The 27485-nt window shown below is 47.3% G+C and overlaps 8 protein-coding genes across 11 annotated transcripts; 5 read left to right on the top strand and 3 right to left on the bottom strand.

Annotated features, from left to right (window-relative positions):
* Positions 1–299: 299 nt before the first annotated feature.
* LOC129593362 (uncharacterized) lies at positions 300–1831 on the top strand. Its single transcript, XM_055489634.1, has one exon. The coding sequence runs from the start codon at positions 538–540 to the stop codon at positions 1750–1752; it is 1215 nt and encodes a 404-aa protein (XP_055345609.1). The 5' UTR covers positions 300–537; the 3' UTR covers positions 1753–1831.
* Positions 1832–2211: 380 nt separating this feature from the next.
* LOC129593258 (E3 ubiquitin-protein ligase listerin-like) lies at positions 2212–8691 on the top strand. The gene is made up of 8 exons (XM_055489476.1): positions 2212–2737; positions 2826–3017; positions 3414–3982; positions 4115–4475; positions 4618–4942; positions 4998–6791; positions 7039–7987; positions 8152–8691. The coding sequence occupies exons 1-8, from the start codon at positions 2550–2552 to the stop codon at positions 8445–8447; spliced, it is 4674 nt and encodes a 1557-aa protein (XP_055345451.1). The 5' UTR covers positions 2212–2549; the 3' UTR covers positions 8448–8691.
* On the bottom strand, positions 8558–12757 carry LOC129593259 (endoribonuclease LACTB2-like). The gene is given in 8 exon segments (XM_055489477.1): positions 8558–8877; positions 8940–9021; positions 9179–9403; positions 9460–9562; positions 10277–10430; positions 10433–10557; positions 10635–10868; positions 12508–12757. Coding segments are annotated over 7 exon segments (963 nt in total). The 5' UTR covers positions 10820–10868; positions 12508–12757; the 3' UTR covers positions 8558–8788.
* Positions 12758–12903: 146 nt separating this feature from the next.
* LOC129593263 (splicing factor 3A subunit 2-like) lies at positions 12904–14694 on the top strand. Its single transcript, XM_055489483.1, has 2 exons — positions 12904–13609; positions 14243–14694. The coding sequence occupies exons 1-2, from the start codon at positions 13205–13207 to the stop codon at positions 14477–14479; spliced, it is 642 nt and encodes a 213-aa protein (XP_055345458.1). The 5' UTR covers positions 12904–13204; the 3' UTR covers positions 14480–14694.
* LOC129593262 (uncharacterized) lies at positions 14628–18172 on the bottom strand. Of its 3 annotated transcripts, none has more exons than XM_055489481.1 (11): positions 17913–18172; positions 17329–17703; positions 17138–17266; positions 16839–16973; positions 16582–16768; positions 15947–16370; positions 15673–15864; positions 15491–15593; positions 15233–15378; positions 15059–15154; positions 14628–14902 (listed from the first exon to the last, which is right to left on the bottom strand). In XM_055489481.1, exons 2-11 carry the CDS (start codon positions 17508–17510, stop codon positions 14787–14789), a joined length of 1710 nt encoding a protein of 569 aa, XP_055345456.1. In that variant the 5' UTR covers positions 17511–17703; positions 17913–18172; the 3' UTR covers positions 14628–14786. The 3 variants fall into 3 exon arrangements, with proteins under 3 accessions (XP_055345456.1, XP_055345455.1, XP_055345457.1); XM_055489482.1 differs by lacking the exon at positions 17913–18172 and having other exon boundaries at positions 14629–14902; positions 15947–16142; positions 16203–16370; positions 17329–17902; XM_055489480.1 differs by lacking the exon at positions 17913–18172 and having other exon boundaries at positions 17329–17902.
* Positions 18173–18774: 602 nt separating this feature from the next.
* LOC129593371 (ribonuclease P protein subunit p20-like) lies at positions 18775–20082 on the top strand. Its single transcript, XM_055489649.1, has 2 exons — positions 18775–19420; positions 19491–20082. Exons 1-2 carry the CDS (start codon positions 19247–19249, stop codon positions 19863–19865), a joined length of 549 nt encoding a protein of 182 aa, XP_055345624.1. The 5' UTR covers positions 18775–19246; the 3' UTR covers positions 19866–20082.
* Positions 19954–22673, bottom strand: LOC129593370 (eukaryotic translation initiation factor 3 subunit K-like). 2 transcript variants are annotated; one of them, XM_055489648.1, is made up of 9 exons: positions 22467–22673; positions 21422–22403; positions 21262–21360; positions 21066–21198; positions 20938–21012; positions 20817–20883; positions 20667–20747; positions 20269–20403; positions 19954–20181 (listed from the first exon to the last, which is right to left on the bottom strand). In XM_055489648.1, the coding sequence occupies exons 2-9, from the start codon at positions 21502–21504 to the stop codon at positions 20147–20149; spliced, it is 708 nt and encodes a 235-aa protein (XP_055345623.1). In that variant the 5' UTR covers positions 21505–22403; positions 22467–22673; the 3' UTR covers positions 19954–20146. The 2 variants fall into 2 exon arrangements, with proteins under 2 accessions (XP_055345623.1, XP_055345622.1); XM_055489647.1 differs by having other exon boundaries at positions 21422–22673.
* On the top strand, positions 21890–26833 carry LOC129593372 (palmitoyltransferase ZDHHC17-like). The gene is made up of 3 exons (XM_055489650.1): positions 21890–22786; positions 22843–23822; positions 25885–26833. The coding sequence occupies exons 1-3, from the start codon at positions 22575–22577 to the stop codon at positions 26526–26528; spliced, it is 1836 nt and encodes a 611-aa protein (XP_055345625.1). The 5' UTR covers positions 21890–22574; the 3' UTR covers positions 26529–26833.
* Positions 26834–27485: the final 652 nt, after the last annotated feature.

The raw sequence follows: 27485 nt of genomic DNA on the forward strand, positions 1-27485 counted from the left end.
TCTTCTGCATGAGTACAGTACTTACTAATACCCAATAATTATTGCTAAATTTGAAAAGAATTTTTTCGGACGAGGAAGCGTGGTGCTAAAAACCGCTTTTAATGTTTTCGAATTTCGTACACTGTTTGTGATAAACCGCATAGTTATGAGGTCATGATAATACTGCAAACTTTGATTGATTTATGTACTTAATTATTTAGTCCGCATTATTACTGTAAATTATTACCGTATTTTTACTGTTACTCTAATTGTAAATGATTAATTATTTAGTCCGCATTATTACTGTCCATTCCGCATTATTACTATAAATTACTGTACATACAAAGTGTAGATTAGTTTACGCAACAACAGTAAATGTATATTCCCCACACATGCCCATACAGTCTGCGTGAAGACTATGGCAACATCCACGATGAGATGAGGTGTGTATGACATGCAGTACTACTGATTCGCTTTTTCGTGCGATGGCGTAATTACTGAACTCCTGTACACGCGCCCACGGAAAACATCCCACCATCGCGGCGGTCGATTAATAAAATGCAATCCAGCGAGCAGCATGACGATATCACCCCACCCACCGCCAAACTGGCCCGCCTGGAGCTGGATGGAATAGCTCCCGTCGCGCCTTTCTCTGTTCCCCACAACTTCCTCTCTGACGGAAATCCGTCCGATCTGGTCTCACTGGACACCCCTGCCGGCCGCATTATCTGCGCCCAGACGGATGTGCACCGTGAGTTCATGCACATCGTCCTCAAGTCCAACAGCACCGACTACGGGCAGGGTGGAGGCGGAGGAGGGGGCGGGGCTTCCGGCAGCGCCAAGCAGAAGAAGCCGATGATCACCTGCGATAGCCACGAGGGACCCTTCCAGACCAAATGGTCGCTGCACTTCTATCCCGAGGGTCACCCTTCCAACTACTCCTTCCATCCCGACGTGGAGTGGTTCCCAGCGCAGTACGTGCCCGATGATCAGAAGTTCGCTTCGTTATACGTTCGTCTCAAGGACGGTCCCTACGAGATGATCGAAGCGCGAATGATGACGTCAGTGTTAAGCGGTGAGAGCGACATGGAGGCGGCCCTAGCCACCAACATGGAGCGCTTCATGCTGTGCCCGCGCATGAAGGTCGACGAGTTCCACCGGGAGGCTGCCGGCCACGGTTGGCCCAAGCTGTGCCTGACTAACAGCCTCAAGAACTTCGCCGGGGGATTCATCTGTGTCGTGTCGCTGCAGGTGCTCCAACCGGCCAGCGCCGGCAGCCCCGTAACCGGTGTCCGCCGAGCCCCCATCCCCATTCGCCGCTACGGTGACCTCGGGCAGGAACAGGAAGTACCCTGTATCGTCCGCCTGCGGGAGAGCACTACCCAAGGGGACGCCGTTCTTCAGGCGGCGGACTGGCAGTATGTTCACGCCCACCGCTTCGTATTGGCCGCCCGCAGCACCTACTTCCGGGGACTGTTGGCCGCCGACCAGGGCGTGCCCTTTGTGTATAAGAGTGAGCACACGCTAGAGGAGCTCAATTACCTGTTGGACATGCTGTATTTAAACAAGCTACCGCCCCGGGATACGGCGCTCAGTGTGCGGTTGCATGATTTAGCGGTTATGTACGAGTTGACCTTTATAGCCACGGTGTTGGCTGAAGAAATTGGGGGGCCTTATGGCAGTGATAGCATCGAGTCTGGCATGCTCAGTGCCACGACGTCCAGTGAATCGATGACGAGACCGGTTAATCCGTACGAAGAATTCAGAATCTGAAAAGCAGATAAAGCTGTAATCCACCTGTACCTCGCTAAAATCTTACTAAACGTAAATTTTCGCGAATGCATTTATTGTAGCTTGTAAATTACAGTAAAGCTGGACAAAGTACAAGTACATATAAAGTTATTTATCATAAAAATTCACACGAATACGAGTATAGTAAGTATGTGATTAATGCTTCCAGAATGCTTCAAGTCAGTTCAAGAAGCCTTAAACCTATCTAAGAATTCCATAGAACCCAAATAAAAACGGACAAAAGTTATAAAAATTTTATCAAAATAGCCGCCAGCAGCCACAAAATAGCGGCGTATCTATGTATATGACGTATAAACTATAAAGTACCATCAGCGGTACGCGGTGTCGCAATGGCAAACACCGCAGCATCAGCGTGGCCGTGTCTCACGGCACTTCCGGTGCAAACTTTCGGTGAGTTCATTGCAAGTTCGCAACTTACGAAGGAGTCCAGAGAGTAAAAATTCGAAATCACCAAAATGACGAAATCTGCTGTTGCAGAAATGCGGGAATCGTAAAAGTGTTATAGATTTAATATTTATTATAATTCTTTATAGCTTTTGCATACTTAGTTTCAGCGGAAGTGTATCTTCACTGGTAACGGGATTTCTTATCACTACTTACACTTACAGGAAGTTTGTTGATTTCTGACAGAATAGTCGACGGTGAATGAATGTAGGCGTGCATAACTGGAAATTTGGAGTAATCTTCTGTCTGCGTCATAATCTGTTCACAGGTCTGTGAGCAGCCTGTTGTGGTGCTCTGTCGCCAGTTTCGTGATCATGTCGAAGGACGTGGACCTGATGGGCAGCGAGCGGACTGGCGGGGGTAAGGGGAAGAAGAAGCCGTCGGGCAAACAGCAGCGCGTCAATCCGATGGGCAGCTGGGGCGCCCAGAGACTTCTGGAGGAGGATCGACTCAAGAATCCCGCTGCTGTGCAGTCTACGACGCAGACCCTCATCGAAGAAGGGTACAATGCAATCATCCGCATCGCGCTCTCTGTTTCTGCCACGGTGGAGCAGGAACAGACACTCATGATAACGCCGTGTGCTTCGTAGGTTTATGCCGTCCCGACAGCTGCTGGAAGTGGGATTCTTGGACGATAATCTGTACGAATGTCTGTCGCGGATGGAGAAAAAAGATCCGGCGACAAAAGCCAAAGCGCTGCTGGATTTCCTTCAGTTGCTTCCCACGAAGAGCGTCGACAAGCTGCTCAATACGCGAACATTCTGGGCAAGACAGTTTGTCAGGTGAGCGTGGCGACATTGCAGTGCGGTGCAGTATAAAAATTACCTGCTTGATTCGGAGATCGTCGAAATAATTGTAAGAAGTAGAATTTATGGTTTCTGTTTCTGCCGATTTTTTATTGAATGTCGCATAGTTGTGTTCTGCTGCATTTATGTAGATGCACTGAATTATCAGTTAAAGTTTGTTGATATATGCAATATGTCTCTGGAAATTTTAAAAATTTACGGAATTTATGAATGGAGTGAAGAGAAAATAATCTTGTTAGGAGTGTTGTGAAAGAGAGCTTGTATTCAGTTTAAAGCATTTAGAAATGCGTAGTGCCGATTACGTTACCTTTTCTAAATTGATCTACAAAATTTTGGGAATTTTCATTGTATGAGATTGTGGTGTTCGTGCAGCTGCATGGAGGACGACGATCCGCGCATCCGCGAATCGGCGTGCCGATGCCAGGAGCGCTACATCTCTCTGCTGAAGAAGGACACCCTGCCCATCCTGCCGACCATCATCGGACCGTGGTGGCTGGCGCAGTACCAGATGCACGCCGGCGCTGCGGCCGCCGCCCGTTCCGCCTTCCACAGCGCTTTCAGCGAGGTCAAACGCCCGGAAGTCCTGCGCTCGGCCGCAACGCCCATCTTCTCCCTCCTTCAACGCCGCATCCTCCCCTTATCCCCCCACGAAAAAGCCACAAAAAAGGGGGAAAAGGGAGAAGTCAGTGAGGAACAGCAACAGCGGATGGCTGAGGCGTTGGAAGCCATGGCGGGCTTTGTGCGGACGCTCAACGAAAAGGGTCTCAGCGAAGTGGAACCGCGCTTCACGGAGCTGATGGAACGGCCGGAGTTCTGGAAGGTGGTGAAATTGAGTAGTCCCAAAGTTCGGCAGGCTTTCTTCGAGTTGCAACGGGCACTGTGGGAAAAGATGGAAAATGTAGCGAAGGTTTTTGTCAAGGAGAACATCACCGCCGTTGTCGGTGCGTATTTTTTTCAAAAAATAAATTTTTAGTAATGTTAAATTTTTGTTCACAGTTTCTAAAATATAATATTACATATCTGTAAAAAATTTGTCTGGAAGTTTTGCAAGTACGAGTTTTCTTTAATTTTAGGTAACCTGCATGAGCGTGATAATCGTGCCGCAATGGCGACGTGGAGCCTTTTCCTCTTGATCATGAGCAAAACCGATGAATGGAGTAGCGTGCTGGATTTGCAGAAAACCATCATTCCGAAAGTGCTGTCCTTGTTAAAGAACGCCGGTTTTGGCACGGCCGCCAGTACATTTCCTTTCCTCGTGGTGTTTCTGGAGAAGGTCCCCAACAAAACGCCGGACTTTTTGTCGTCATTCCTTGGAGCGCTCATTCAGGGTCTGTCGGCGGAAAATGTGCGGAGTAGCATATTGCTGGCAGTTTGCACGGCAGCGACGGAGTGCTTCGGTTACATCGCTAAGAAAGTCGATGCCGAAATTGCCAAGCAAGTTTCCTAGTAAAATATTCAGTCATCAATGTCCCATAGATTTTATTTGCCGTTTCGGCGAAATTTTGTTAGTGATTGATTTTCCTTAGTGATTGTTTTTTGTATTTTTCAACCACATTTTTTTGTATTTTACTTTTAGAGCTTTAGTCGAAAAATATCTGAAACCATTGGTCCAGGACTCGTTAGTGGGAACCTCCAACGTCATCAAAGGCGCCGACATTCTACTGAAAATGGTACTAACGTGGCTAAAGGACAAGCAGGGCGAAAGCCGGCGCGAGCTGGCGGAAGATGTCCTTGTGGGAGTGGCTGACAAACTTCGCTATACATCCCCGGAAACAGTGCTGTCGCCACGTACACAGAAATGGTTGGACTGTTTCTTTCATGCCGGAAAGCTGGCGTTCCCGTACCCCAGCAGTCCACAGGCGCAATTGACCGAAGCCGTGGAAACATATGAAAGCTTGCAGGTGAAATCGCTAAGAGTGTTTTTCAAGGGGTTGATTCTGAAACTCATGTTTCTAGGAAATTCTTTACCAGTTATTGCGCTTATCCTTCCTGGCGCTGAAAAACGGGAACACGGAACAGGGGAAATCTTTTTTGATTATTTTACGTAATATTTCTTCCCCGGTGCTATACACCCGTTTGAAAAGTTTTATTGAAGACCAGCCGACATCATCTTCCCCACAGTTAACCATTTTCACCGCATTATCCCAAAACATCGAAACAGAACTCTTATGTCTGCTTTTGCAAGACTGCCGAGACGATACCGATTCGCAGACCATTTTCCGCTGCGTCTGGGATGCAGCGACGGATAAGATCGGTCTTCTGCAGGCGCTGGAGAAGCATGGTGGTTTCTTTATCATCGAACGCTATGGCACCGCGGCACACATGGAAGACCTGCTTGTTCTGGCTGAGAACCTCATCCGCACCCAGGAAATTAGCAATTTGGGCAAGTTGCTGGCGTTGGTGGTGCGGCTGCAGGGCGCCATCGACACGGGGCGGTTGCTGCGGAGAGTGCAGGCGCTGGAACACCGGATGCAGTTGACGGTGTTGGAGATGCTGCTGGCGGCACTGAAAGGAGCGGAATGTCAATCTGTTGTTGAACAGATTGTGCTGACGAGTCTGCAGTTAGAGTGGGATGACGAAGTAACACGGGTACTGCAACGGATGGGGCAGTTTTTGGTCCAGCAACCGGTCCGTCTAACTAGAGAAGAATTTGTTCGTCAACTGAAAGCATCGCTGACCGGCGCGCCATCCTTGGAATTCCCCGAAACATTGTCGGTATTGTTGGAGCCGTTGTCGCGTGATGAAAGCGCGGCGCAAGAGATCGTAAAGCTGTGCTCCCAGTTGGTCGATCCGTCTGTTGTTTCCGCTGTGATTTTGAACAGAACAGATGTGTTTCTGGTGCGCATCACACGCATGGACATTTCGGATGGTGTGGAATTGGTGCATTCGTTCTGGAAGGATGAGTTGGAAAGCGTGGCACGGTTAGTTTGGTTTTCGGTGACGCTGTTGATGGACTTGCACTTGGCGACCGGACGCGGTGGTTTGACGCCGTTGATACGTTGCGTCGCGGAGCTGCATCGTTATATCGAGTTGGCGTTCGGGAGTGGCGCGCCGGTGGTGTTTGACCATGAGCTGCTGAATGATTTGGACATGTATCGCTCCAAGCTGGTAAAATTCCTGGAGATTTGTGGATTTTCAGATGATGCGGTTAGTTTCGCTCCGGTTGAAAGCCTGTCCGAGCGGGAACTGGGGTTCACCTACGCGGAATTATGGAAGAAGGACGCGTTGCCTGCCGAGCATATATTCTACCGGAATTCCGTTCGCGATCGGCTGGAGACACTGTTGGCTTTTGCAGAGTTTCCGCGGACATGCGATGCTATTCGCAGCTGCGCGTGGGAGCAGATTCAAATGCTGCGCATCGTCCCGTCCTTGTTGAGTGAACGCTGTATTGATTTGGAGTACGCCGGACCCGTGTTGGACGTCTTCGGCACCGTGGTAATCGACTGGATCAGCTGTTTGATGGAGGGGACGTTCGGTGAGACGGCGGACGACGCCAAGGTGCTGGTACTGGCGGAAGAGGCCATGGAGGCAGTGGAAAACATTTTAAAGGCCCGCGAAATGCTGAAGGATGCCGGAATGTTGTGGCTGGAGTTGACGGAGTTCTCCTTTCCCCGGATACTGGCGGCGTTGCTGGAGGGGCTATTGCGCGCCGCTGAGGAAGAGGCTTATTTGAAGATGCGGCCGCCCTTAGTGGGACGAGTGATGGCTACGATGTGTGGGCTTATACATGAATTTGCTGTCGAATCACAGGTAAACTATTGGCATACTTCTAGTTATGATCCAATTAAAATACGTGTGTGGGCTTTGAACTCTTATCCTGATTATTAAAGCTAGCATTATGGAATGGCTTTTTTTATAAACTTAGCTGGAATGGCTTTTTTTATAAACTTAGCTCTTGAATAACAAATTTTCGTAAATTTTCATTATATACTTCGGTTTATATTGATTAGGGCACTTAATGCAGTAAGGTAAACTCTTCTGGTTTGCTGTTGTTCAGGGATTATTGAGGCCGGTGTGGGACACGTTGTTCCGCTTGGAAGTGGGCCTTTCCGACCGTCTCTCCGTCCTGCGCAGTCCGCCGAGCCAGATGACGGACATGTTCATCCGGCTGTTTAGTCCGCTGCTGCTGCATAAAGTGGCCCACGTGCAGTTGGCTGCCTGCAGTCTACTGACGCACATGCTGCCCTCCTTCCCGCCTTCCATCACCACCGATGCCCCGCCGACCGACGATCCCTCACAACCCGCACCGGAAATCCCTCCGCCCATCGAGTTGCTCTCAGTGTTGGAGGAAGCTGCGGATATTGTGGAGACAATGCTTCAGGACGTTCCGCTGGGCGGGTCTTTCGGGGGCGTCGTCCCGGACACAGACGCGAGCACTTACATGCTGGGCTACTTGCTGGCATGGCGAGTAACGTTGGCGTGGATGCGCAAAGAGTCCAGTGATACGCGTCAGGCGCTGGGACGATACCTCGACGCCAACGGGATGTTCAGCGCATTGTTGGATAATGTGGCCAAGCTGTTGCCGTTAGACGAAGGAGAGCGGGCGGCGGAAACAGAACCCCTCGAGGAAGAAGATGGGGTGATGAAATTCGTTGCGGCGGTTACGGACGTGGAGCGGATAAGCGCGGCGGTATACCGCGAGGCATTGCAAGGACTGCCGATGCTAGCGCGTGCCTGGTACGGGCGAAAACAGGGCAACGCGCTGCGTAGCATCGGACGTTATACGGCCAAGGTGGTCAGTCCGGAGCTGGTGCGTCGAGAGTTAGCGGTGGCAGCGCAACAGGCGCGGGAAATTGTGCTGGATAACTTCAAGGTCAATGTACGACCGACGGTGTGCGAAATCACCGCAGAATATCGCGTGGAATCATGGCTGGCCGAGATCGTCGTGCGGGTGCCTAAAGACTATCCCCTAACCGCCGTGCAGGTCTCCTGGGGGACCACCAAAGGTCAGGTTTTTCACTTCTTTACTCATCCACCGTTTTTTGTTTATTTTGTTTCTTTTTTGGTACCATTCAGTTTATTTGATTGTATTCTAGTCTTTTCTTGGCATTTTTTTTCTTTATTTTACCGTTATTTCGGTTTACATTAGGCACACACTGATTCTTTGCAGGTAGCAACATGGAGGCATGGGACGCGTGGGTCATTCGACTGTCGGGCTTCCTGCGCCGGCAGAACGGTTCCCTGCTGGAGGGCATCTTGGACTGGAAGCGCAGCGTGGACCGTAAGTTCGCCGGAGTGGAAAACTGTGCCATCTGTCTGTCGGTAGTGGAGGCTAAGAGCGGCCAGCTACCCCAGATGCAGTGCCGTACCTGCCGCAACAAATTCCACAACGAATGTCTCTACCGCTGGTTCCAGCAACAGGTCGATCCCACTTGTCCGCTCTGCCGCGAGAAATTTTTCACATGATCAAGCAGCGGATTTTGTCGGGAGGGTTTTAATTTGGACGCACCGGTGTTTTTTTGTTAAACTCACTGTACGCTTATTGATTTGTGATGGATTTCAAATTTTCCGCTCTTGCAGTTTTACTACGAGTAGTGATTTTTATTTTGAAATCGGTAGTCCACGTTGAGAAATTATTTAGCACTTAGAAATAAGTTTAGAAAGACTGTAATTAAATATTCCACGATTATAATTATTAGTGTGCATCAAACAACGAGACGACACAGGGAAAAATTTGAGAAAATCACAGCAGCAGTGCGTTTTCTGTGCTTCAGTTAAGACGGCTTAAATTCAACAACTGCGTCACGTCACAGTGCAGCTTTGACTGCGTATGGAGAATTCTTTGAGGAACTATCGTCGCAACTTGCCAGCAGGCGGAAACCGTTGCCTTTTTGCTCTGCAAAGTGCAAACAAACTCTGGCCATTCACTTTTATCATATCATACCCAATCAACCTTACCAACTTTGCCGTCGGTTATCAATTTTTCAAGCTGGTGTTTGACGTTATTGGCGGCACCTCGCCGCAGAACCATATTCAACGTCTGGAAAAAAAATACAAAAATAGAAAAGTAATTTCTTGAATAATTTAACAGCTTTCGAATAACAAATCATGCTTTAATTACGTTCATAAAGCTTTCTACTTAAATCAAAATAAATGCTCCGTTAACGATACTGCAAAAACGCACAACTTGAACTGACCGGATATATGCTGGTGACGAGGGCGTCGATCGTGAGGGGCTCCGGGAAGGCGTTCTGTAGTTGCTGCAAAATCTGTTGCTCACGCTGCATCCGGTGCTGGATGTACTGCTCTATTACCGGAAGGGGATTCTCGATCACAGAGCCGTGCGCTGGATAGATGACCGCCGGCTGCAGCGCCTGCAGCTGCGCCAAGGACGCCAAATACGTCGACAAATTCTCAAACACCTGTAAAGCACGCACCGTCTACTAAAAATTATCTCAATAGTTTGCAGAGTACTTACAGCGGTGCCTTCGCCCAGGATGCAATCGCCGCTGAAAAGGGCGCGATCCTCCTCTAGCAGCAGACTGATGTGGTCGTCCGTGTGGCCCGGAGTGTAGATTATTCTACGTAATCCCAAAAAAGGCTAATGTTATCATTCATATCTACATTCTGTTTTAGTGAGTTTAATGTTCATACAAATGCGTACAGTATTTTCCAAAGCCTAATTCGTTTGAAACCGTACTATGCTGATTTCTAAAAAAAACTATCAAAACGTCGACTTTGTTCATAGTGTTCCGCATAAAGAAAGCAAGCGATTCACAGGCGAACTTACTCACAAAAATTCATAAAAGGCAAACGGCTACAAAGAGAAAAACTATTAGGAAGAGTGCATGTGTGCCGCATGTTCGGCACGTACCGCAGACTCTAGATACAGTACGTACAATTCATTTTACAAATTATTCTCATCCTGCAAATAAAGCACATTATTCGGGCTGACAGTAAGACTGTATAGATTTGCTACGTGCATAGTGTTACTGAAAACTCAAATTTAATTCTTCCAAAGTTTCCCCAAGAATTGTGCGTGCAAAATATTCATAGATTCGCAAGTTAGACAAGACGTACAGACCAACTTGTCTGTCACACCAGCCGAACCATTCAAGGAATTATAGTCATAAATTCATAATATTCAATTCATTTTATCTGTTCGTCACAAGTTCATAATAAACAAAGCGGGAATTCGAAGTTACAATCACAAAAATATTATTAATCAAATGAAGTAAAGTTACTGATCCTAAATTGTAATTTATTGAATAAAGTAAAAAGCTGACGAAACTGACCTTAAATTCTGCCCATCCACGGAGACAACATCCCCGTCGCTGACAAACTCGTACTGGACGCCCTTGGGCACTTCCTCCTTGCCGCTGCGTTTCAGCTTCATAACACGCGGCCGCTCCACAACACAGTCGGAGCGCAGCAGTCCCGGCAAACCCCGGTGTGGTCGTGGTGCCAGTGTGTCAGGACGATCTGGGCGATGCGCGCCTTCTCCTCGGCCAGCACCGAGCGCAGCTGCTGTAAATACGCCGCGTTGTTGTTCTCTCCGGTGTCAATCAGCAGGCGCCTGCAACGAGAACTCGAATGAAAAGAACAGAAAGGTGTCTGCCGCGAATGCAAAGTGTATAAAGAAGCGACACCCACTGTGGCCCGCTGCCCAGGAGATACGTGTTGGTGCCCTGCAGCGTCATCGGACCGGGATTGCAGCCAAGGATGCGCAGAATGCTACCGTTGAGGCGGCTGACAGGGGGCAGCGGCTTCAGTCCGGGAGGGGCACCCATCGTGCGCCAGGCCACCAGACGCAGCAGGCGGGACTCGGCGACGCCCATCGGACCACCAACAGCCACACACGCGGATGCTGAGAATAGGGCAGTGAATCTGGAGATAAAAATCACTTCAATCAACACACTTATCGTAAGTTCACTTTTATTTCGTTTAAACTGTCGGTATTTTACAATGCATGATGTTCACTTGTGTGAGCTGTGTCTAAAAACAACTTTTAGCCATGCCATCTCAGCGATCCGACTGCGGTAGCGTCATAATATTAACAGACAAGTAAACTGTTAGGACTACAAAGCAAAACAAAGCAGCGAACTAAACACCCGAATGGTCAAACAGCAGCGTAGGTCATCTGCTTCATGCAAAACGCTATTTATTATTCCGCATGTTAAGTTATTATAAGGATCAATGAAGGTACATTCTTTGATTAAACGCCTCAGAAATACATTAAAAACGGGAAAAGTTGATGCAACGAAAGGAGAGATTCAATATCGAGCCGGCATCTTCAGAACACCCAAGACATACTGCTTCAGAAAAGATACAACTTCAGAAAAACACAAAAGACGAAAAACTGAAAAACCAACAACAGCTAAATTATAAGTTTAAAGTCTGCACTATAAAATCCCAAAGGGAATCTGTAATACTAATCAGTAATCACAGCGACTTATACACCCATTCCACAATGCTTAATCACTCGGGGAGTAGGACAAGAATCACTCGGACAGTGGCTCAGCTTGCTGCAGATGCTCCGAAACCATCTGGCACAGATGGTCGTAGCGCTCCTCCGCGGCCTGCTTTTCTCGTTTCAGGATGTCGACCTGGCAAATCAATCTGATCATGGCACGCCGGAACTGCAGCCGTGGGGACACTTCGCTGTTGCTGTCTGCCTGGCTTGATTTCTTCTGCCATTCGCGGACGTGGTGCACCACCTGAGCCTTTATGACACGGCCACGCTCGTTTAATTCACGGAGCTTGTCTAGCGTGCTCGTACATTTCCAGCACCATCTCCACCACGTCCGAACTGGTCTGCGCCAGGAGGCCAGCATCGGGGCGAGCGGTGGGGGCGGCGTCGCGAAGCGATGCGGGCTGATCACCTTCAGGCATCGCGACAGAAGAAAGAAAGACTTCCAGTGGGCTCCAGCGGGACACAACTCCCGATATGGCAATCTGCAGTCCAGGGTGCAAAAAGAAGCAGGAGACTGAGAGGCAGCAAGCTACTTACGCAATCGCCTTTTTACTAGTCCAAATAAGAAGAGTAAACTTTTACGAATTTTGAAAATTAATTTATTCAATTTTTATCAGTAAGAAACTTCCACTGAAATGCAAAATTGAAGCGCAGCTCACGAGCCTCCGGTCATCGATCTCCTACCCTGAAACTGCAACCAAAGATGGCGCAGCTTGACCGCATCGACATTCGACACATCCAGCGATTCAACAGATTCTGATGCTGTTTCAATTGTTGCGATCCGCAAAGAGATACGAGTACATAACGTTTCCGGCATGAGCAGGTGAAAGGAAGTAATATCTGATTCTAATTTCAAACGTACTACCTAGGTACTGAACATAAATGTGCTGCATATTTATGTTCAGTACCCAGGACCTAGGTAGTACGTTTGAAATTATGTGTGCATATATAAGCACACCATCCTCAATCTCGTAACTTGTACAGCAAGAATTGCAAGCAAGAATAATAAGACTCTCTTCCAGCAAGAATAATAACAGTAACTGAGTTACTTACTACTTTTTATCTGGTCTTTTTGTCAGTCCGACTCCGTCGTCGTCTTTCCTTGTAGAAAACAATGTACACCCAGTTATCAACAGAAAGCCATTAACGCTATCACTAGAACAACAATAATGATAAACGTAGAAGAGCGCCCAACATATACAGCAGCAACTGTCAAACCCATAATTAACACGGTAAACCGTAAAAAAAAGGGGATAAGAATCATTAGATTATAAGAAAGGGGAAAAGTGGAAAACACGAGAAACATTTCGAAAATTTCTGTGAGCAGTGGGCACGGTGTGTTGGAGTTTCAAGAACGTACCTGCAAAGCCTGTGCGGTTAGCTGTGCGACAAAACCTAGCTTGGAAACTCAGGACTTGATTTTGTTCATTTTAGAATTTAGAATTTAACGATATGTACTGTACCTGCCGTAACCGTAACTATTCTACACCCTTTTCAAAACAGATTAACTGGACCTTTTTGATAAAGCCAGTATACAGTAGTATTCTCAAATACGTAAATCTGTGAAATGTCAAAACTTTCTTATTGAAGGAAGAGTCGAAAACATTGCGCTCATTAAACACAGCAAGTTATTGACGGTGAAGAATAGAAGTGATCGTTGGACGTGTCTGACTGGAAGCAGACACGAAGCCTGTGAAGTGCTGATCGCTATAAAAGTAGTTTCCTCATCCTTCTACCGCTTCCCCGCAATATGGACTTTCAACACCGCGCGGGTGGAAAGACCGGCGGAGGCGGTGTAGCCTCGGCCTCCGAGAGCAACCGCGATCGTCGCGAGCGCCTGCGTCAGCTGGCGCTGGAGACCATCGACCTGGCCAAGGATCCCTACTTCATGAAGAACCACTTGGGCACCTACGAGTGCAAGCTATGTCTGACGCTGCACAACAACGAGGGTAGCTATCTGGCCCACACACAGGGCAAGAAGCACCAGGCCAATTTGGCGCGCCGCGCCGCCATGCAGGCCAAAGATGCGCCGATCCAGCCCGCTCTCGACAAGCCTCGCGTCGACATCAAGAAGTTCGTCAAGATCGGAAGACCCGGTTACCGTGTCACCAAGCAGAAGGATCCAGACACGCACCAGCAGAGCCTCCTCTTTCAGGTCAGTTTTCTGCGATAATATTTTCATGGCTGAATCGTTATGAGTTGGCGACGTCGACTTGAGCCACTTTGACGTTCTTCCATCGTCTTCGGGCTTACTTTCAGTGTTATAATGACACAATACAGTGCAAAATATTGAGAATAACACTGTTATTCTCTGTTATTCTTATGAATAACATTATAACACTGTTATTCTCAATATTTTGCATTGTATTTTGCCCATTTGGGTGTTATAACCTACTTATTTATCTGCAAAATATGTTTTGTTAACTTTACTTACAGTACTTATGGTTTAACCACTTTTCGAATTAAAATTTTGTTTTTATAAACCGATTATTCTTAATCTTGCTTGTGGAATATAGATATTACTTACGCGGTTGCTCAGTTAAAAATGTAAAATACACCAAGCTTATGTTTCTTGATACTCATAGTAACATAAGTTCATTAACTTATACTTCGTGCGAGCACTTTGATTCTTTAAGCGCGTGGAACTAGCTCCAGGATGTGGCGAAATCGAGAAAGCATACATACAACATAAATAACATTATGACATAAGTGCATCGATTATTTACTTACTGTACGTTTATGTAAGTATTTTTAAAGCACGGTAGCCATTATGTGGATGTTACTGTAGGTGGACTACCCGGAAATCGGCGACGCCGTCATTCCCAAGCACCGTTTCATGTCTGCCTTCGAGCAGCGTCACGAAGCCCCCGACAAGAACTGGCAGTTCCTTATTCTGGCCGCCGAGCCTTACGAGACCATCGCCTTCAAGGTGCCCTCGCGCGAAGTGGACAAGAGCGAAGAACACTTTTGGACTCACTGGAACCGCGACACTAAGCAGTTTTTCCTGCAGGTGGCCTTCAAATAGCCACGCAGTTTATGTATTTACAATTTATCCTCCATTTAATATTTTTTGCTATTTTGACGCTATTTTGGCGCTAAATTCTGTGCACACTCCAACTGTCTCGTCTCAAGACTGACGCATGTAATGGAATTGTATATTTTTGAAAGTAAGTGCTTTTCTTGCTACGCTCTGTATTTACGGAAAAAATGAAACCATAAATAATTCATCTATCCGCGTTTATTTGTAATAGTTAAAAATTAGTAAATTGTCGGGCGGATGCATCACATTCTCATTGTACAAAAAACACAAATCGGTACGACGGCACCGTGGATTATTCTGACATCACCTCCGTACCATAGTCATTAATCAGCAATTCTTGATAGAGATTCACTCCAAACCCATTCTGCCAGGGCAGCATACCGATGGGGACGCCGGTCCAATCCACATCTGTAATATCACCTTCCAGTCAGGTTAATTTTAATAAAGGAGAGTAATACGCAGTCACCTGGTTCTAACTTCTCACTATGTGCACTGGGTGTTGATATCAATTCCACGGTTTTTTAAAATTTATTTGTATGGCCATCTATTACACGTATACCTTACCCGTTGCTTTCTCCCAACAGCGGATTACCGCCGAGCTTGATCCGGGAACAGAACCGTGAGTTCTATCCATATCCATACTATGCTTTTCTTTCATTTCTGCAATTAAAAACAACACGTCTCTGTAAAGGCATGCAGCAGATGCATTCACAACTGATGAGCTGATGCAGTACCCACCCTTTTTGAGCATTTCTAGTGTTCTGGGCGTTCGTTTTCGCTTTACTGTGGCCACCGATGGGATATCTCTGGCAATAGCCGTCGTCAGCTGTCGGCATTCCGTCAAAAACTTGGCTTCCTTTTTCTTGGACACCCACGGACTCAGCCTGGGCATAATTTAAATAATCATAATTAAAACATTTGAGATAACTGCTTTAGTTTAAACGCATTAAACCAAAATACTGCAGTTAAAAAATTGGTAAAGATCAACATTCTAACATTTTTAGAATCTCTTCGGCATAGGGCGACGGTCTGGCCACAAAGGATCGGACAATCCTGTTCCAGTCAAAGGGATCCCACAGCCGCAAATAACCCTTCCTGTCTATGTATAACACACGTGAATCAGCACTTAATACAAACAGCCAACATCATCAGTATTTCCAAAACATCCCCCAACCTACTTCGCGGTGTCTGCTTCAGCACGTACTTGGTCCAAGCGGCGACCAGACGGGCACGCTGATCCGACGGATCGTGGATGACGTCTGCCAGACTCAGCAGCAGAGCCTGGGTTCCACCAGGATGTTTCAAAACCTGATGGACCAGCAGGGAGCCCTTCACTTCCTCTCGTGATGGTAGCTCTGTTTCGGCATTCACTAAGCAGTGATCAATAGCTATCACCTATTAATTTCTTTTAGCATAACTGCAGAGGTCAGTGCTCAAAGCTGTTCGACTAACTTAACGTCCACGGTGACTGCTCGGGGCACAGGACAGCCGACACCAGCACTCGCGCAACAACCGGCAGATACCGCTGCAGCAGGAAGTCCATGTCTTGCATCAGAGATATAGTTAGGGGGTTTATTCTAGTAAGGAAACGGTACAGTCCGGTCTTGGCCGCTTGTACTATACCGCGCTGCAGCGCGCGGTGTATTCTCTGTGGGAAACGAAGTAAAAACCATCGACTGGACACACAGACTGACAGAAGCTCCTTTACGCGGTTATGGTCCACAGCGAAATTGATGTGACGTTGGAGATCAAGCACTTCGAGCTCCACGACGTGCTGCACTTCTTCCGCGGTGGGCTCGTCGATCTCATCCTCCGCGCGGCGTTGCATGTAGCCAGCCGAGTCAATACGCTGCTTCTCCACATCCCAGTAGTGCTCCTACATATTATATGCACTTTTCAAAAAATATCAACGACGATTTTAATTATTACCTATTCTTGTTTGTACATCATTCTAAAGTATTAATTTATTAGCGTCAAATGTCATGATATCGGGGTACAGCGTTGATTATGCCTGTATGATCGTAGTCGCAGAAATAGATGCAGAAATACTCGTACATCGGAATCTCTTCTCGAATTAACGAACTAACTTTGAGCCATTTGGCGGCGAAGACGAGGGCATCGCGCAGTTCGTCGTGCTCCTTCAGATCACCGTGCGAGGCCTCGTGACGCACGCGCACCAGCCACTCAGGCACGCCCAGCTCCTGGCAGATGGCCGTGATGGAGGAAGAGCGCCGGACGGCCGTCCGGATGTCCTCCGTTATGGACTTGACGAAACTGAAACGACGTATCGGTCACTCGGCGCGATGCACTGACAATACACATAGCGCACGTGTCGGCTGCTCACCGGATGACGGCCATGGAAACAGTCAGTCGCGCGTCGTCTTCCATTTCCCTCTGCTCCAGCGCGTCGTCGGCGTACAAAGCGCGCAGGCCCTTCAACACCACCACTGTGCACTCCATGCAGTCGTCCATCTCCGGCCTAGAAATTTAAAAAAAATTACATGACAATCGTTCATTACTTTTTCATCACTCACTTAACGTCTAAGAACTTCATTTAAAGTTATTTGTACAAAAGATACTAAGACAGCAAACGGCAACATACAACACCTAAAAAGGCAGCGGAAAGAGAGAGAGAGAAATTACCAAGAAGGCTTCCAGCAGGATTTGATGATGGCACTGAATCCCTTCAGATCGAATTTGGCCAGCTCAGCCGGATCATCGGCCTGGCTGAGCACGGGCGCTACTTGCTCGTAAACTACAAGCCACTCTTCCCTGCAAGCAGAGCCTCGTTTACGCGCTAATAAAAACTAAACAGCATCAAAGCCAAACTGTACCGACAGGTCCACGGCACTACCGGGCCCGAACGGAATAGCAGTCCGCGCAGCTGCTGCACCGTTGCAGGCGCTACAGATTGAACGGTGGGAACCGTTCCTTCTTGGAGACGCTGCAGTTTGGCTTTCCTTAGCTGCTGCCTGAGCTTCCTGCCTGGCTGGGGGAACGGTTTCATGGTCTGCATGGAATATTCGGCCGTAGCGAAAGTATTTTGGTGCTTCAATTGCCAGCAGGAGACCAGGACGACATTATTGCCACCCGACGACTGCGACCAAAATTAGCTTCCAGATGCACTAACTTTGAACAGACGACCCCATACACATTCACAGACGACCCCATACACATTCACAAGTTTCAACAGGAATCCAGGATCTAAACTGCTCAAAGAAAACGGTCAATTCCCTTGCTACAAGATAAAAATGCGTAATACTGCGGACTTGAATACTTTATGGTTTAGCCTTTATCGATAAAGTTTTTTTGCCTTCGATAAATCCCAAATACTAAATTTCAAATATTTCATCCGTACGAAGAGCTCTGGAGGCGCATAGTTAAATCAGCGACTTTTTATTAATAGACTGAAACTTACGCTTCCAGCATGCTGATTTTGTTAAGCATTGAGGGGGCGAGCCGCTTTTCAGTGGGTAAGCCGAGCCAACCACGAAGGCGATAATAAAATTAAAAGTAGACTGATTCGGCGCTGATATAACGCTAAACTGTAATTTGATCCGGACCTGGAGTCTAATGATCAGATAAAAGCCGGATCCTATAGAAATTAAGCAGCGCTTCCCATTGTGACTATTTGTGCGCAGCCGGCGATGCAGCTTCCGGATCTGCAGCGATTTTGGACATTCTGAGTCTTCTTGAAGGCAGAGTAAAGTTTAAACAACAAAATCATTCGGATAATCGGATTGTTTTTTTCTTCAGCACTTGTGCATTTGATCATTTCCTCATAATATGTCCATAATATTACTATGACTACTTCTGACTAGCATATCAATTTTTCGTTTTTCCAAAACAATCGGCCAGTTCCTGGCCGATTTTGCTTTGCTGCAGCTTTCGATGTCCAGTTAGTTTTGGCCAGTGAGTTGGACCGATCACTTATCCAAACAAAAAACGTTCGATTGCAATTTGAATCGTCGAACAATAACTTACAAATTGGTAGTACAGATTACCCAACCAAGATACAAGCACATTCGGGAAGACAATTTATTAAATGTACAAGGAGTAAACTGGAAGAATTTCTGTTGATTTGATGGCGTTACCGCGTGCCAGAGGAACCACTGGCTTTCAGTGAATCATGCCTTGCAAGCAGTATAGATGAACAGGGAGCGAAATACGGCGGAGATGCAGCGGTTGCTGGTAGCTCCAGTGAATCATGGGGCCGCTCAACGGATGAAATCATAAAAGCGTGCAATTTTACATGTAAAAATTTAGTACTAGCAGTCTGTGGCCCTTGTTAAATTTTGAAAGTGAATAAAATAATGCAGACTATGCAGTCAGCTGTTAAAGGTAGCCGGTCGTGTCCATGCTAATGGCTTCCTGGGGCGGTTACACGAATATACGATGATCAGCATCACTTCCGGACCGTTCCGGTTGCGTAGATGGATGACCGATAACAACAACTGCAGGATTTTTTTTTTGCGAAGCAGCGAACATTTTTCGAATTTTCACTGTCCGATTTTTCCTAATTTTCTTCGTTTGGATTCCTCATTCTTCGCTTTTCAGATGTCATTTCAGATTAGTTAATTTGTCAGTTTTATGAAAGCCTTTCCGACTCAGTGTGTCGCTAGATTTGGGTCATCATTTGGAATTTATAATTTTGGTCCTGTTATTCCTGTAGGCAGTAGAGTGTACAGACTACAGATAGCCCTGTGTAGTGTAAATTTTATCTGAGGACTCTATCGTGACTTAACGTTGGATATGGCGGATGGCGATGGTGCCCCCGCCACGAGTGGACCAAAGAAGATGAGCAGCAGCGGCAAGAACCCAGCCACACCAGCCCACCCGTATCCTCGAACAAGCAAACCCTCGCACTCCCAGCACGATCAGCCGTCGACTTCTAAACTGCCTCCTCTTGATTATGACCCTGCGGAGGTATGTAAATAAATCGCCGTGTCTGATATCGTAACATCGGTTTCGATCGGTGCTAACGTTGTTCTTGCAGTACCAACTGGTGCGGCATTTACCGCGCCAGCACCCCCGCGGCCCCCACGACGTGTATATCACACTGAAGACGGCCTTCAAAGCGCAGATGCAGCGTTGCCGTCGGATGCTGGAGGCCCCCGGCTGCCCGGGGATCACACTGCATGGCCTTGGGGCCGCGGCCAACCGTGCCGTCAATCTTGCGCTGCAGCTGTGCAGTGAGTACACGGGCCTGCTGCAACTGCACGCCACCACTGGAAGTATGCCCATGACGCAGGAGCTGGAACCCCTGCGCGACGATCTCGATCCCGTCAGTCAGACGCGCTTCATCTCTGCCATCCACATCCGGGTCTACTTTGTTAAGACGCTCGAGGATTTGAAGAAGAAAAAACCATGACGTTGCACTTGCGGATTCATCATTCGTTCGGACAATTTTTCAAATACTTTTGTAATAAAACTCATGAAATAACTCGATTTTTCGCATCTTCGTGATTACGGTTTATTACGGAATCATTTGTGCCGATTTTTTAATGGAAGCAAAAAATGAAACTTGCACGAAGGCGAGAGCATGGAATTAGCGAGTAAATCAACCGCTGACCCGTACACAGGCGAAGAGGACGACAACAATGTTTGCAAATAAGTAACTAAGACAAAAATTCATAAAGATGCCGGTCGATTCTACTGTGCGGCAGCTGACAGAATGGTGGCAACATCTGCAAAACATCGAAAACAAACATCAAGCACCCTTTGAAGAACTCTGAAGCTGACCCGTAGCCGATCGTTACGAAGTGATGACTTACCAGCGAAATCTATAGCTTCGGTAATTTTACGGGGCTTGATGGTCATCGTCTGATCCTTGATGAAAATACTCCGGTCGGTTTTATCGCCCTGAATGCGCCAGCCTTTTTCCTCCACGAGACGCTTGAATTTCTCATCTACATAATCACATCAACATATTTAAATGATTTTCTTTTCTTCCGTTGACTGGATGTCTCCAAAGTCTGAGCTGAAATCGAGGTACCAAAATTATCCGAAAACCACACAATAATTTATTTATCATCCAAACAAAATAAGCATCAAAAATATAAAAAAACCGTTTACTAACTTGTACACTACCTGCAGGTTTCTTTTTCAGCTAGAGTTCACTATTAAGTATTAGGAAACAAAAAACTAATGCAAACCAGCACGGCGCGCTTACAGGGCAAACCCGGGCCTAAATATCCGATCAACTGGCGTTCCTTAATGGTCTGATTGGTCATGCCGATCACTGAACAAATATCTGTCAAAACAACGAAGTTTTGTTACTAACTTATTAAACGGAAAAAAAATAGAAACAAAATGTTCGTACAATTTCGAATGGCCGTATCAAAGCCCTCTACGCCAGCCACGGTGTCTCTGCACCGATCTAAATCGTTCTACAAGCAAAAAGTTACCATATAAAGAACAAAATAGGAGAACACGCAGCGTACCCAGAAAAAGTCGAACTGGCAGGTCTCCAGACTGGTCTCCAGCCGCATCACATCCTGGATGCGCAGCACCCGCGTCTACAACGGAAATCATGATAAACTGCCACGTCCACGCGAGAAGTAACACCCACCAGCTCCGGCTCGGTGAGGGCCTTGCAGATCTGGAAATCGTTGCGCGGCAGCTGCATCAAGCCCATCAGCAGCACTTTGGCCACGTAGGAGGCGCGCGCCGCGCTGTAACTTCCGCCAGGATTCAGCTGATACCTGCCAAATACTGCGCATGATACCATGCTACAGCGAGCGGAAAAATAAAACAAAACGGCGTACAATTTGAGGAGGAGTAGATTAGCTTCCAGGTCGTAATGGCCTTCGCGCGCCTGTGCCTCCACGTAGTCCTCCATGATGTGGATGTTGGAGGGATTATATCTGCAGAGAAAATCATCTGCTTCAGCCAACAGGCCTACATTGAGAGAAAAACGATAGGTACTTGTCGATGTTGGACTGCAGGATTTTGCTAATCTCCGGCTGCAAACTCGTGATGGACGCCGCGTTCTGTCCGTACGCCGCCATTCGTGTGATCAGTGATTGTGACAAGAGTATTGCCGACGACCCGATCAGCGACAGCTGGTTATACAACGGACTTCAAACTGGGTTCGCTAGCAAGGAAAGTCAGCAGCAGACCGGAGATATTATTTGAAAGATATAAAACGTACAACTGTGACGAAATTAACGTACGGAGTTGGAACTTCGGAAAGATAAAATATTATAAATATTCAGACTGTCGAAATTTTGCTGATTTTGTAGTGAAATGTCGTTAAAACAAATTTAAATAGACTGTAATCGGTTGCTGACGCCGCACGCACCGTTATACGTACACGTGCTGGCGGAACGCTGGGAAGCGTAACTGCGTAAGTACTATATAAAACGCATGAGTCACGGTACGCGTCATCCAAAAAAGTGACTAAAAACAGCCCGGATTTTGCCATAAATAAAATTTTGCTACTTCATAATTATTCGATAATAGTTTAATTGAAATTATTGGATATTCTTTTAAATTTTGGTTACATCTGTCGACAGTCACCGGATTGTATCGTATAAGTACTTAACAATGCTGTTATAGCTTCTGAAAAACCGTATCCAGCTGGTGCGATGTTGTTGTACGACTGAGGCAGTCAGAGACTGAAACTTCGTAATCGACGAAGTAGAAACCTGTAATTCCGCGAGGCGCGGAGGTTTAATTCCGGATTACCCTTTACGCTTTTGTTACTCGGAGGGACACTGCGCTGTTATTTTTGCGTGGTACAGTCTGGTCCTCGGATGCCGTCGGTTTGCAAGCCATTGCAGCAGGGTTGACCGATCGCCGATTACACTTGCCCGTCGCACAGTTTCGTGGTGGAAGATCGATCCTTCAGCTTCATCCCCACTGGCAGTCATTAACTTTTGTCAATGAATACGCGAATTTCTTGCACCTGACGTGGTAAAAATTTACAATGGACTCAGACGGACTTGGAGGCACATTGGTGACAACTTACAAGTGATTCTTTGAGAACATCGCGCTGTGAATGCTTACGAGTCCATTGCGTATTATGAATTTATGATTATTGATTTTTATTCTGCCCGTTGAAATCAAAGACGAAATAATGTACGAACCACCGGCAACAACCTTCGGAGACGGGAGTGAGCCGTATCCTCGGCAGAACATCACGCCTGCCTGGACTTCGCACCCCACTTCACCGCCCCTGCCGACGCCCCCCGATGACTCCTTCACCCCCGCCGAACTGTCTGCCGCCCTTGTCGACGCTGTTCAGCGCGGCAACATGGAAAAGTTGCAGCGTCTGGTCGATTTGTACAGGTATGTACATGTACCTTCCTTTCCCAAAGAATCCTATAACCACATTGAATCTACAGGTATGATGTGAACACTCCCGATAAGGAGGATTGTTCTCTCCTGCAGTGGGCGGCGCTTAATAACCACGTGCCGGTGATGCGCTACCTGATCGAGAAGGGTGCCAACGTGGATTACATTGGCGGGGAACTGCGGGCCACGCCCCTGCACTGGGCCACTTTCATGGGTAACCTCCCGGCGGTGGTGTGTCTGGTGCAGCAGGGGGCGGACGCCGGCGTGGTTAACCGCGACGGCTGCACCACACTGCACTTCGCGGCGCAGCGCGGTTTCAGCCACATCGTAGCGTATCTTCTAGGCCGCGGGATGGATGTCAATCTGCGCGATCAGTTCGGCATGACGCCGCTGATGTGGGCCACCAAAGTGGCCGCCATGGATCCCGCCCGCCTCCTCGTCCATATGGGTGCCGACGTAAACGCCAAGGACCGCATGCATGGCAACACGGCGCTGCACTGGGCCGTCCTTAACACCAATGTAAGCGTCTGCCAGCTGCTGTTGTCCAGCGGCGCGGATGTTGACGCGGTGAACGTCGATAACAAGACGCCGCTGCAATTGTCGTTGACGGAGAAACGGAATCGCTTTGTGGAGGAGATCATCCGCACTCACCGCCAGGAAAGGGGGCTGGAGGGCTCCTGGATCACGCGCAACATCCTCCGCAACGATCGGCTGGTGCGTGGTCTATTCAACAGCGTCCCGGTGCTGACTTTTATCTTTGTGGGCAGCGTTTTCACCCTCAACTGCAGCTACTTCCTCAAATTCCTTGCCATTATAATCTACGCCCTTATCGTCTTCTACGCCGGGAAGTGGCTGCACTTTTCGCGTTTCTCCGAAAAATTCGCCCTGGCGGTGTACCTCGGCTGCAAATCTTGCATCCTCCTCACCGCCTTTTTCCTATGGCTACCGACGGTGTACTCTTGGACCAACATCTTGGCCTGGATAATTCTGATGGGCGGATTATGGTACAACTTCCTGCGCACATGGCTAGGCGATCCCGGCTTCATTAATCCACCCAAGGAAGACAAATTGCGCGCCGTGGTGGAGTTGGCGGAGAAGAATGAGTTCAGCGTGGCCAAACTCTGCACGACGTGTCTTGTCGTGCGACCGCTGCGCTCGAAACACTGCTCGGTGTGCGGAAAATGCGTGGCGGTGATGGACCACCACTGTCCCTTCACCGGCAACTGTGGGCCGCGCCAATCATCGTTTCTTCGTGGGCTACCTGGTGTGGCTTAGTATGTCGGGCATCGGCGCTGTTCACACCGGATTGACGTATCTGGGCGCGGTGTGGGCTTGAATCGGCACGGTTCCTCTTGACCATCGGCCCGGCGCTGGAGTGCGGGCGTGGAGCGCCTTCGTCATCGCCTTTGCGCTGCTGTTCACGGTGTGGATTGGATTCCTTGCGCTGATGCAGTTGTACCAGATCTCCGTGGTGGCCATGACGACCAATGAGCGCATCAATCAGCACCGCTACGGACACTTCCGTGGGGAGGATGGGACGCGACTGAGCCCTTTTCATAAGGGCTTCGTGGAAATTGTCTCGAATTCTGGGAGATGGAATGCTTTGGTTTGCGGCGCAGATGGCTGGATGGGAAACCTTATCAAAAGCTGAATGATGAAAATGTCTAAATCACTCTTTTTCCCTACGTTTAACGACCATTTAATGCAGATTTTCGCTCTTCATAATACAGATTTTTCTTGTTTAATAGGTTTACAGATTTGACAACTCGACCATTTTGATGTACGTCTTTTTTTTGGATTTTGGAATTCTGAATTAATAAAGTATTACAAGACTCGCTGGATCGATGGGAAATTTGAAATCCAAAAATCGATGTACGCAGAAAAATTAATAGTATCAAAATAGATGCCATATGTCGTGCTATTTGTAGTGCGTACTTGCAAAAACTAAAAGAATTTATCTACTGACCAGTGAGTACTTAATACTGTTAATAGGGATGATAAAACGGCTCTGTTGGAGTTGGATATTAACCGATAAGATGCAATAATGAGCTGATAGTAAGAAATACTTACGGTAACTGGTTTCGGTCCTTTCGAATAACAAAGAAAATTATTAGGATACTTAGAAGTTGGATTATGAATAAAATTATAAATTTTTAAATAAAGGATAATGTTAATGACACGTGTTGTCTCGGGGCCCGGGCTATGAGTGGCACTAATCGAGCCCGGAACAAAATGACGTCGAAATCGAATATCGGTACGTTTCGGACAGGCACACCGGCGGACATTCGGATTGGCCACTTCGGTGAATGCGTATCCGCCCTCCCATCGGCTGGCTTTCAACTTCTGATTCATACTGTACACCGCGAAATTTTATGGAATTCCAAATCCGACAGCCTCATCCGATTTGGAAATCTGGAATTGGAAAACATCGATTGTCGATTTTGAAAACATCGATTACGATTTTGCCAACCCGGATGCTGGACTTAGAATTTTTCTCAAATTTTGATTTTCCAATTCCACATTCTATTACACTTAGTGTAATGGATTTTTCCATATAAATGACTGGAATTGGCCCTAATCTGGTGTTTACGCCATAGTGAAGTCTGGATGTTGCCGTTGGCGTTGCAATTTACAGTACAACTACGATAAAAGGTTGTTTTTTTCTTATTTTTTTAGTCTGTTTGAGTGGATTTATTCAGATTTTCGGATATTTGTATTTCAGAGAAATCTGAGTTCTGATTATGGTAGATTTCGATCCCTTTGAAGTGTCGTCTTGCTATCTCGTGTCTCCTGGCTATGTCGTCCCGTTTTGTCGAATCCATCGAGTTCTCAATCTCCACTATGTTGTTTCCATGGATCTCCAGGACGTTTCTGGAGATTCAGGGTCTATGAAAACCCCGTCGCCGGGAAGTGGCTGCACTTTTCGCGTTTCTCCGAAAAATTCGCCCTGGCGGTGTACCTCGGCTGCAAATCTTGCATCCTCCTCACCGCCTTTTTCCTATGGCTACCGACGGTGTACTCTTGGACCAACATCTTGGCCTGGATAATTCTGATGGGCGGATTATGGTACAACTTCCTGCGCACATGGCTAGGCGATCCCGGCTTCATTAATCCACCCAAGGAAGACAAATTGCGCGCCGTGGTGGAGTTGGCGGAGAAGAATGAGTTCAGCGTGGCCAAACTCTGCACGACGTGTCTTGTCGTGCGACCGCTGCGCTCGAAACACTGCTCGGTGTGCGGAAAATGCGTGGCGGTGATGGACCACCACTGTCCCTTCACCGGCAACTGTGTGGGCCGCGCCAATCATCGTTTCTTCGTGGGCTACCTGGTGTGGCTTAGTATGTCGGGCATCGGCGCTGTTCACACCGGATTGACGTATCTGGGCGCGGTGTGTGGGCTTGAATCGGCACGGTTCCTCTTGACCATCGGCCCGGCGCTGGAGTGCGGGGCGTGGAGCGCCTTCGTCATCGCCTTTGCGCTGCTGTTCACGGTGTGGATTGGATTCCTTGCGCTGATGCAGTTGTACCAGATCTCCGTGGTGGCCATGACGACCAATGAGCGCATCAATCAGCACCGCTACGGACACTTCCGTGGGGAGGATGGGACGCGACTGAGCCCTTTTCATAAGGGCTTCGTGGGAAATTGTCTCGAATTCTGGGAGATGGAATGCTTTGGTTTGCGGCGCAGATGGCTGGATGGGAAACCTTATCAAAAGCTGAATGATGAAAATGTCTAAATCACTCTTTTTCCCTACGTTTAACGACCATTTAATACAGATTTTCGCTCTTCATAATACAGGTTTACAGATTTGACAACTCGACAATTTTGATGTACAATGTACGTCTTTTTTGGATTTTGGAATTCTGAATTAATAAAGTATTACAAGACTCGCTGGATCGATGGGAAATTTGCTAAATCCAAAAAAAATCGATGTACGCAGAAAAATTTTTAGTATCAAAATAGATACAGTATAGTGCGTACTTGCAAAAAATAAAAGAATTTAACTACTGACCAGAGAGTACTTAATACTGTTAATAGGGATGATAAAACGGCTCTGTTGGAGTTGGATATTAACCGATAAGATGCAATAATGAGCTGATAGTAAGAAATACTTACGGTAACTGGTTTCGGTCCTTTCGAATAACAAAGAAAATTATTAGGATACTTAGAAGTTGGATTATGAATAAAATTATAAATTTTAAATAAAGGATAATGTTAATGACACGTGTTGTCTCGGGGCCCGGGCTATGAGTGGCACTAATCGAGCCCGGAACAAAATGACGTCGAAATCGAATATCGGTACGTTTCGGACAGGCACACCGGCGGACATTCGGATTGGCCACTTCGGTGAATGCGTATCCGCCCTCCCATCGGCTGGCTTTCAACTTCTGATTCATACTGTACACCGCGAAATTTTATGGAATTCCAAATCCGACAGCCTCATCCGATTTGGAAATCTGGAATTGGAAAACATCGATTGTCGATTTTGAAAACATCGATTACGATTTTGCCAACCCGGATGCTGGACTTAGAATTTTTCTCAAATTTTGATTTTCCAATTCCACATTCTATTACACTTAGTGTAATGGATTTTTCCATATAAATGACTGGAATTGGCCCTAATCTGGTGTTTACGCCATAGTGAAGTCTGGATGTTGCCGTTGGCGTTGCAATTTACAGTACAACTACGATA

The sequence above is a fragment of the Paramacrobiotus metropolitanus genome, unplaced genomic scaffold (assembly GCF_019649055.1).
Source record: "Paramacrobiotus metropolitanus isolate TYO unplaced genomic scaffold, Prichtersi_v1.0 Parri_scaffold0000061, whole genome shotgun sequence".
Taxonomy (NCBI): Eukaryota; Metazoa; Tardigrada; class Eutardigrada; order Parachela; family Macrobiotidae; genus Paramacrobiotus; species Paramacrobiotus metropolitanus.